This window comes from Coregonus clupeaformis, chromosome 31 (assembly GCF_020615455.1).
Source record: "Coregonus clupeaformis isolate EN_2021a chromosome 31, ASM2061545v1, whole genome shotgun sequence".
Taxonomy (NCBI): Eukaryota; Metazoa; Chordata; class Actinopteri; order Salmoniformes; family Salmonidae; genus Coregonus; species Coregonus clupeaformis.
Genome location: NC_059222.1, coordinates 10,316,977 through 10,326,717, shown reverse-complemented (window position 1 = coordinate 10,326,717; position 9,741 = coordinate 10,316,977). Strand labels below are relative to the sequence as shown.

Here is a 9,741-nt window from a genome sequence, read left to right as displayed (position 1 = left end):
CAGAAACTATTAGATTATTGGTCATATCTTATCCGATAACTTACCTCGCTTTCACTTTAAAATAGCTAGCTAGCTATGTCCAAATAAGCAGTTATGTTTATTTGTACTAATAGCACAAACTCGGAGAGCATCGAGTTAAGGGATTCAGAAGGGGCATGGCATTGATGGAGTTCGATGCGCCAAGAGTTTGTGCTATTAGTACATAAAAACATTGTGCTCATTTGTACATATAGTACATAATTAATGAGAGACTGGGTTGCAACAGGTGGCAGCATAGAGACCCTGAGGTATGACGTTGCAGCTGGACCCTATTGCAGGTAGGTTCAGTGGGTAGGTTTGCTGTCAGCAGGATGACTCCACCCACAGCCCCACACATACAGTACCAGTCAAAAGTTTGGACACACCTACTCATTCAAGGATTTTTCTTTATGTTTACTATTTTTTACATTGTAGAATAATAGCGAAGACATCAAAACTATGAAATAAGTATATGGAATCATGTAGTAACCAAAAAAGTGTTAAACAAATCAAAATATATTTCATATTTGAGATTCTTCAAATAGCCACCCTTTGCCTTGACGACAGCTTTGCACACTCTTGGCATTCTCTCAACCAGCTTCACCTGGAATGCTTTTCCAACAGTCTTGAAGGAGTTCCCACATATGCTGAGCACTTGATGGCTGCTTTTCCTTCAGTAGGAATGGAGGGAAAAAGAGAGGCAGAGGAGGTCTAAGAGAGAGAGAGGGAGGAAGAGGGTGAGCTTGAGTCAGTTAAAAATAGTGAGAAAAACGGAGATGGTTTGTTAAAGAAGAATGGTAGAAAGAGTAAGCAGAGTGAGTTGAAGATAGGAGGAGAAATGGAAGTGAATGAGGGCAATGTATCGGAGGTGGTAGGTGTGGTGAAGTTCTTGGCGCCAGAGGCTTGCACCGAGGGTCAGGATAAAAATGAGTCTGTGATAGTAGGAGTGACGTTTTTGGAAAAAGTGGACCCTTGCCTTTTGGCTGATCCATTCGTGGTTTCAGGGTGGGTGAAAACAGAGTTGGGTGCTGTGGAATCGGTGAGGGTAACCAGAAGTGGTCTTGTGATAATTGTTTGTGTTTCTGCTGGTCAGAGGGAGGAGGCGCTCCGTGTTAAATGAATGGGGGCAAGAGATGTGAATTGTTTTGCTCTCAAGAAAAGGGCGCCATTGAAAGGAGTGATTACTGGGATAGCGGTAAATGTGAAAGCTGACCAACTGAAGGGGAAGATTCCCGGTGTTTGTGATGCTCGTCGTTTGGTGCGACGCAGACAGGGTGGCGTGGGTGGAGAAACAGAAGAGTCATTGTCTGTTCTTTTCAGTTTTGATGTTGAGTCTTTGCCCGACAAAGTGATGTTAGGATATATAAGTTATCCTGTACGAGTTTTGTGCCGAATACATTACGTTGTTACAGGTGTCAAACTTATGGGCATGTGGCAGCAGTGTGTAGGAGGGAGGTTCCAAGGTGTGAGAAGTGTGCAGAAGGGCACGAGACAAAGGAATGTGTAGCATTGGGGAAAGTAGTGGTATGTGCTAATTGTAGGGGTGCCCATGCGCCTGGGGATTAGAAATGTCCCATGAGAGAGAGGCAGGTTGAGGTTTCCAGGGTAAGAGTAGTGAAGAAGTTGTCATATGCTGAGGCAGTGAATAAAGTAGAGGAAGATGGGTCAAGGGGGAGGAGTGGTGAGAGTAGTAGATATGTACCAGTACAGAGGGATAGGCCAACAAGTGATATACAGCTCTGGAAAAAATTAAGAGACCACTGCAAAAATATAAATTTCTCTGGTTTTACTATTTATAGGTATGTGTTTGGGTGAAATTAACATTTTTGTTTTATTCTATAAACTACTGACAACATTTCTCCCAAATTCCAAATAAAAATATTGTCATTTAGAGCATTTATTTGCAGAAAATGACAACTGGTCAAAATAACAAAAAAGATGCAGTGTTGTAAGACCTCGAATAATGCAAAGAAAATAAGTTCATGTTCATTTTTAAACAACACACTAATGTTTTAACTAAGGAAGAGTTCAGAAATCTATATTTGGTGGAATAACCCTGATTTTCAATCACAGCTTTCATGTGTCTTGGCATGCCCTCCACCAGTCTTTCACATTGATGTTGGGTGACTTTATGCCACTCCTGGCGCAAAAATTCAAGCAGCTCGGCTTTGTTTGATGGCTTGTGACCATCCATCTTCCTCTTGATCACATTCCAAAAGTTTTCAATGGGGTTCAGGTCTGGAGATTGGGCTGGCCATGACAGGGTCTTGATCTGGTGGTCCTCCATCCACACCTTGATTGACCTGGCTGTGTGGCATGGCGCATTGTCCTGCTGGAAAAAAAACTATCCTCAGAGTTGGGGAACAATGTCAGAGCAAAAGGAAGCAAGTTTTCTTCCAGGACAACCTTGTACGTGGCTTGATTCATGCGTCCTTCACAAAGACAAATCTGCCCGATTCCAGCATTGCTGAACACCCCCAGATCATCACCGATCCTCCACCAAATTTCACAGTGGGTGCGAGACACTGTGGCTTGTAGGCCTCTCCAGGTCTCCATCTAACCATTAGACAACCAGGTGTTGGGCAAAGCTGAAAATTGGACTCATCAGAGAAGATGACCTTACTGCACTCCTCTACGGTCCAATCCTAATGGTCTTTTGCAAACCTCAGCCTGGCTCTTCTTTGCTTCTCATTGATGAAGGGCTTTTTTTCTAGCTTTGCACGACTTCAGCCCTGCCCCTAGGAGCCTGTTTCGAACCGTCCTCACCGTGCACTTCACCCCAGCTGCCGTTTGCCATTCTTTTTGTAGGTCACTTGATGTCATCCTACGGTTGTTGAGTGACATTCGAATGAGTTGGCGGTCATCCCGGTCAGTAGAGAGTCGTTTTCGCCCTCTGCCGGTCTGTAGCTTTGTTGTCCCCAATGTCTGCTGCTTGACCTTGTTCTTATGAACCGCCATCTTTGAAATTTTAAGGATGGAAGCAACCTGACGCTCACTGTATCCCTCTGCCAGTAAAGCCAGAATTTAACGCTTCTTTTCCTCACTCAAAACGTTCCTTTTCAACTCTTTTGGCATGGTCAATAGTTCTTTTTTGATTAATATTACTTTTGAGGTACTATTAGCACTGTTTTTGCCATCCAGCTGGTCCTATTGCAAGAGGATAGTGATGACCACAGCAGTGGTATGTGGTTTTTATACTTTTCCTCGTTAAATAAGATTAGGTTCGTGTGATCACCTAATCAGTACCTAATTCAGTAGAATGAGGTGTGCATGTGTTGGAATTCAACAGACACGGGAATGGAATGGCTGTCATACATGTAGAGATGCTGATTTAAGAAAAATGTGCAGTTGTCTCTTAATTTTTTCCAGAGCTGTATGTTTCAGTAAGATTGAATTTTTAGCATTTATAGCAATGGTTATTAATTGTACTGCAGGGATGGAACGTAAGTCGAAGAAAATTTTAGTTGTGGTGGCAGCGGCAGAGAGGTATTTGGGTGTGCGAGTCTTGACATCAGAAGAGTTACAGAGAGTGTTAAGTGGTGATGTCCCATCATTTCAGGTTGAGGGCATGAGGTAGGAATGAATATATTTAAATAGTGGAGTAGGGTGGTGTTAATTATTAATACTATTTTTGAATTTGTGAGTGTAGTGTTAGATGGTAGAGTATTTCTTTATTTTTCAAGCAAAATATAAGGGAGTTGTACTCCAGTCTAGTAGGTGGCGGTAATGCAACAAATTGGATGCCAACCGCCGTTAAACCTCATCGAAAAAGAAGACGGACGTCAACATCAGGAAGAAGAGGACAACTTTTGTTTTCATTGCAGCCGTTTCAATCTAAATCACGGTTTAATGCTTTTTTGTTGTTGTGATAACTGAATTCTGTGAACTTAGTTTTCTTACTTGCTGACAACATGTATGACAGCTAACGTTGGTTTGTCAGCCGCTAGCCCACCTGGTGATAGCTAGTTGTAGCCGGAATTTGATTTGGTGAAATGGTGCTACCAGAGAAAGCAGAATAAACAAACAGAATATAGACGATACACATTATACAAACAGACAGTACACCAGCTAGGGTGTTTTCTTCAAACAGTCGAGATGACGGATGCAAGGTGAGTTGAGTACCCAGCTACATGTTTCCTTGTTCATTGATGTTACACTCAACTGCAAGCAACCATAATTGTGTAGAATGAAAACACCTGCATACATGTACCAAAGCCATTTGTGTCATGATGATTATATTTCATAACAGCTCTGAACCAGCTGGAACCATCAAGGCCATTGACCGGCACTCTGTGCATCAGATCTGCTCTGGACAAGTTGTGTTGACCCTGGCCACAGCTGTCAAGGAACTGGTTGAGAACAGTATTGATGCAGGGGCCACCAATGTAGGTAAGTGCTTTGCAAATACTGTACTGTAGATCAACTGTGGAGGTAGTATGGTTTTTGTTTTGGAAATGCATGTTGTTGATGTTGCACAGATCCCTAATATGGAGAGTTGTTTCCACATATTTGTAGACATTAAATTGAAGGACAGCGGAACAGAGCTTGTGGAAGTGTCTGACAACGGCAAAGGAGTGGAAGAGGCTAATTTTGAAGGACTAAGTGAGTAACACCATTTATCTGCCAATTGTATGTTTGTATATTGCATACTGTAATATACTGTATTTATAGGATACTGTACTCAGGCCCTTGATTTCATCCTCCTGCCCACAGCCTTGAAGCACCACACATCGAAGCTGAAGGATTTCTCTGACCTTATCCACGTGGAAACATTTGGCTTCCGAGGGGAAGCCCTCAGCTCTCTATGTGCCCTCAGGTAAAGCTGTGTTCTATCTCTATATCTCCTGGATGGATGGAGTGTATAACGTAATTGTCCTTATTCCAAGAGTCAGATGCAAGTTCCCAACTCTCCTCTGCAGTATTATCAGCTGACCTCCTCTCTTCCCTCCCCAGTGACCTCAATGTTGTGACCTGTCATGAGGCTGCCCAGGTGGGCACCAGGCTGGTGTTTGACCACAACGGTCACCTGACCCAACGGTCGCCCCACCCCAGGCAGCAGGGCACCACGGTCAGCCTGTCGCAGCTCTTCTACACCCTGCCCGTCCGACACAAGGAGTTCCAACGCAACATCAAGAAGGTCAGTTATTATTAGTCACTAGTCAGTCATATTCGTTTTAGTCTAGACTGAGTGGTGTGTCATGCTGTGTTTGGACAGTACATTACTCAACCACAACAACACAGCTGACTAGAAGAACAACTCTCCTTTAAAAGGAATGTTCAACACACTACTTTAACTGGTTGTATTCTACTGGTTGTATTTTCTTCAGAACTGGTGTAGGGAATGCATAAAGTATTGTGCTCTCTCTTTGTATGTGTGCAGGAATACACCAAGATGATTCACGTGCTCCAATCCTACTGCATCATCTCTACAGGGGTTCGTATCACATGCACCAACCAGACGGGACAGGGCAAACGCACCCCGGTCCTCTGCACCAGCGGCAGACAAAGTATGAGGGACAACATTGGAGCCATATTTGGCCCCAAACAGTTGCAGAGTCTGCTTCTATTCCAGCAGCTCTCCCCTACAGACAACATCAAGGAGGACTATGGACTGAATAACGCAGACCTACCCAAAGACCTCTTCACAATCTCCGGTTTTGTGTCGCGAGGGGATCATGGTGTCGGGAGAAGTGCCACAGACAGACAGTTCTATTACATCAACAACCGACCGTGTGATCCTTCTAAGGTGTCCAAGGTTGTGAATGAAGTGTATCACACGTTTAACAGACATCAGTATCCATTTGTTGCATTGAACATCACTGTTGCCTCAGAGTGTGTGGATGTGAACGTCACTCCAGACAAGCGTCAGATCTTCCTCCAGGAGGAGAAGCTCCTGCTAGCAATCATGAAGAGCTCTCTCATCGCCATGTATGAGACTGAAGTCAACAAGATCAGCCTCAACCACACGTCCTTCTCCACCACCAGTAAACACACTTTACAAGATTCCTACAGACTAGCAGAGCCTCCATCTGATATGGAAGGATGCCAGGTTCCATCATCTGAGACGGCTCCTGAAGCTGGAGATGATTCAGAGTCTGTGATACCAAGCCCCCGGTCATCTCTCAACCTGGCTGAATTAAAGGCTGCTTTCTCAATGCACAACAGCCCAGGCAGTGGGTCCAAGTCGAACACTACTAAAGCTGCCAACACTGGTCCAACGCAGAAGAAGCTGCAGTCTTTCTTCGGAGGCTCTGAGAAGAGTCAGAAAACACACAGGCCAAGTTTACAATCTCCTTTGAAATCCAGTCAAGGTGCAGTGAAATGTTCTCCTGTGGGGAGGTCTGTGCTGGAAGGGTTCCGGTATGGAAGGACGCAGGACAGCGACGTAGACTCTGGCAGAGAGAGCGTCCTGTCGGAGCACAGCTCCCCCACAGCCACCCCAGAGAGCCTCTATGCAACTACACGGTCAGAGTTGAACTCGCCAGACATCACAGTAGATGACGAAGCCAGTATAAAAAGCGAGGCACTCGATGAACCTTTGGACGAGGAAAGCACAGTTGCTAGGCACTTTGACCGGCAGATTGAACCACATGTTTCAGAGAAGTCTGAGGAGATGAGCTTCAGTCCCAACACCAAGAAGGCCAAACTAGAGGATGACCAGTTCTCCTCAGAGAACAAGACCACACATTCAGCTGGTTCTGAGTCTAATGTGGACGCCCCATTCTGTGTACAGAAGAGGGCAGTGCCACTGCAGTTCTCTGTACAGGAGCTGAGTGGGAGGGTGAGAAGGCTGCAGGAACAGCGTAGAGAGAAGGCTGAAGACGGTCTGCGCTACAGACGCTTCAGAGCCAAGATCAGCCCTGGAGAGAATCAGAGTGCTGAGGATGAGCTGAAGAAAGAGATATGGTGGGAATTGAACTGCTATTTTTGATTATTGTTGGTTAATTGTAAGGACTATTTTTTCCTGACTACTATGTCTGACCAGGAAAAACTAGCTTCATAAAAGCAAGTGGCACAATTTCATCTTATTTTTTAATTGCATTTCTGAACCAATTTTTAGGTGCACGTTGCCTTTGTCAGGGTTGACATAACATAACGATATGATTATATCCCGTTTTTAAGTCTGTTGAAATGTTCCCATCTGTAATCCCCACAGCAAAGACAGTTTTAAGGACATGCAGATAATCGGCCAGTTTAACCTGGGCTTCATCATAACTAAGCTCAACTCTGACATCTTCATGATCGACCAGCACGCCACTGACGAGAAGTACAACTTTGAGATGCTTCAACAACACACCGCACTGCAAGGACAGAGACTCATTGTGTAAGGAATCACTGACGTTCACCACCACTTTTATATAGTTAACTTACTCATTTTGTGTTATAAGTATTTTTTTTATGGTGTTTTCAGTCCACAGAATCTCCACCTCACAGCAGTCAGCGAGAACGTTCTCATGGAGAACCTTGAGATCTTCAGAAAGAACGGCTTTGATTTCCTCATAGATGAGGAGGGTAAGTAAAATAGAAAACAACACGCTCACTCAGTCCTATATTTAGTGGGGTAAAATATACCCTGCCATAAGAAATTAGAATAGCACTCTTTCAAAATAGCATGCATGGGTATGGCTCCTATCTGTTTTCTGATTCTGAATTCCATTGCGCTCTGTGTTCCAGCCCAGGTGATGGAGCGGGTGAAGCTGGTGTCCCTGCCCACCAGTAAGAACTGGACGTTTGGTCCGGGGGACATCGAGGAGCTCATCTTCATGTTGAGTGACAGCCCGGGGGTCATGTGTCGGCCGTCTCGTGTCAGGCAGATGTTCGCCTCCAGGGCCTGCAGGAAGTCGGTGAGTGTCTGTTTATATGTTTTTATAATGTATTCATGTGATTGATTTGTTGTCCATGACTTGTGATTTAATGCGCTATATGATTTCAGCACTAAATAAGAAGTGTTAGTACAAATGCACCAGTTATAATGTATGTTATGCAGTGATTGAAAGTGTAAATGTTTGTTTGGTATTTTAGACATACTTTTGCACTAGTTTTCCAGCGACACAATTTTCATTTGAGCTCTGGTCCAATGATGCTATGTACTCTGTCTCCCACGTAAGGTGATGATCGGTACTGCTCTGAGCACGAGTGAGATGAAGAAGCTTGTGGTTCATATGGGGGAGATAGAGCAGCCGTGGAACTGTCCACATGGCAGACCCACTATGAGACACCTTGCTAACTTGAACATCATCTCACAAGACTGAAGTTTACATTGGTTTCTCAACTCAGCTGGACCGGCTCAAAGAGATATACTGAATACCTCTCTAAACAGTGTTGGCCTGCTCTTATATATCTGAATAGACACAAGTTTGCTAACTCATTATGTAAAATCAAGCACTGTTAGATTATTTTTATTGTCAAATAAATATGGACTGAAGAAAAAAATAACGTTTTACCAATTTAACACTGCATGTTCATGTTCAGCCTTCATAGTTTTATATTTCTACAAATTTCATTTTTAAGTATGCATTCAATAAAATAATCTAAACACAAATACTCTGACATTATAATTTCAGTACATAAACCCAACTTGAATAGACATTTATTTTTGTGTTTGTAAATACTTTTTTGACATACTAAGGATTCCGTACCGAGCTCCTTAGCAACAGGCGCCTCGTTTGCTAAGCATGGTATGTTTACGGAACTGCATCGGCTGGATGACCAGGTGAAATGGCAAAAGGGGATAAACAGAAAAGATCTGAGAAAATGACTCCCGAACAGTCATTAAGTCAACTTTTGGCAAATAGCTCCCATGCTGGTGTTGTCTTGGAACCACACGTTGTAGATCAGGGGTGTCGAACTCATTCCATGGAAGGCCTATGCCGACTTGCTAATTTGTTGAACACGGCCAACCAAGTCGGACATTTGAGTTTCTGAGTTCCTTTGCCAAGATAATCCATCCACCTGACAGGTGTGGCATATCAAGAAGCTGATTAAACAACATGATCATTACACAGGTGCACCTTGTGCTTGGGACAATAAAAGGTCACTCTAAAATGTGCAGTTTTGTCACACAACACAATGCCACAGATGTCTCAAGTTTTGAGGGAGCTTGCAATTGGAATGCTGACTGCAGGAATGTCAAACAGATCTGTTGCCTGAGAATTGAATGTTAATTCCTCTACCATAATCCGCCTCACAACCACAGACCAAGTGCACCTATGCCCTCCCAGGCCCACCCTTGGTTGCGCCCCTGCCCAGTCATGTGAAATCCATAGATTAGGGCCTAATTGATTTATTTCAATTTACTGATTTCCTTTTATGAAGTATAAAACAGTTAAATCTTAGAAATTGTTGCATGTTGCGTTTATATTTTTGTTCAGTATATAACATGCATTACATTACATGATGCCTAAAATGAAATAGCAAACATGACATCATATCAATAAGCTTTGTTTTTCTTCAAAAGGGTATGTTTTCAGAAGGATTTATGCATGGACGTGGTCTGTACACCTGGGCAGAGTGAAATAAGATGTATTTTGGTCCACCATCTTTAGGAGATACATAATTTCTTAGTTAATCTTAAACTGCAGATGTGATCTGTGAACCACTGATTCTCATAAATTCTCAAACGGGGAGTTTGCATTAAATGTGCCCATGGGTCATGGGACTGTGAGTGTAAAAATGACCTGCTTTGTTTTATATTAATAGTTAACAATTATATGCTTAACATTG

At 43.4% G+C, this 9,741-nt stretch overlaps 1 protein-coding gene across 1 annotated transcript; it reads left to right on the top strand.

Moving 5' to 3' along the window:
• The first annotated feature begins 3,764 nt into the window (after positions 1-3,764).
• Positions 3,765-8,551, top strand: LOC121547526 (mismatch repair endonuclease PMS2). Its single transcript, XM_041858851.2, has 10 exons — positions 3,765-4,127; positions 4,268-4,407; positions 4,534-4,620; positions 4,732-4,834; positions 4,972-5,155; positions 5,399-6,924; positions 7,175-7,342; positions 7,430-7,530; positions 7,693-7,862; positions 8,127-8,551. The coding sequence occupies exons 1-10, from the start codon at positions 4,114-4,116 to the stop codon at positions 8,268-8,270; spliced, it is 2,637 nt and encodes an 878-aa protein (XP_041714785.2). The 5' UTR covers positions 3,765-4,113; the 3' UTR covers positions 8,271-8,551.
• Positions 8,552-9,741: the final 1,190 nt, after the last annotated feature.

Coding starts and splice junctions, on each gene's coding strand:
- LOC121547526 (XM_041858851.2), top strand. Junction 4,408..4,533: donor TGCAGGGGCCACCAATGTAG/GTAAGTGCTTTG, acceptor ACATATTTGTAG/ACATTAAATTGAAGGACAGC. Junction 6,925..7,174: donor GAGCTGAAGAAAGAGATATG/GTGGGAATTGAA, acceptor TAATCCCCACAG/CAAAGACAGTTTTAAGGACA.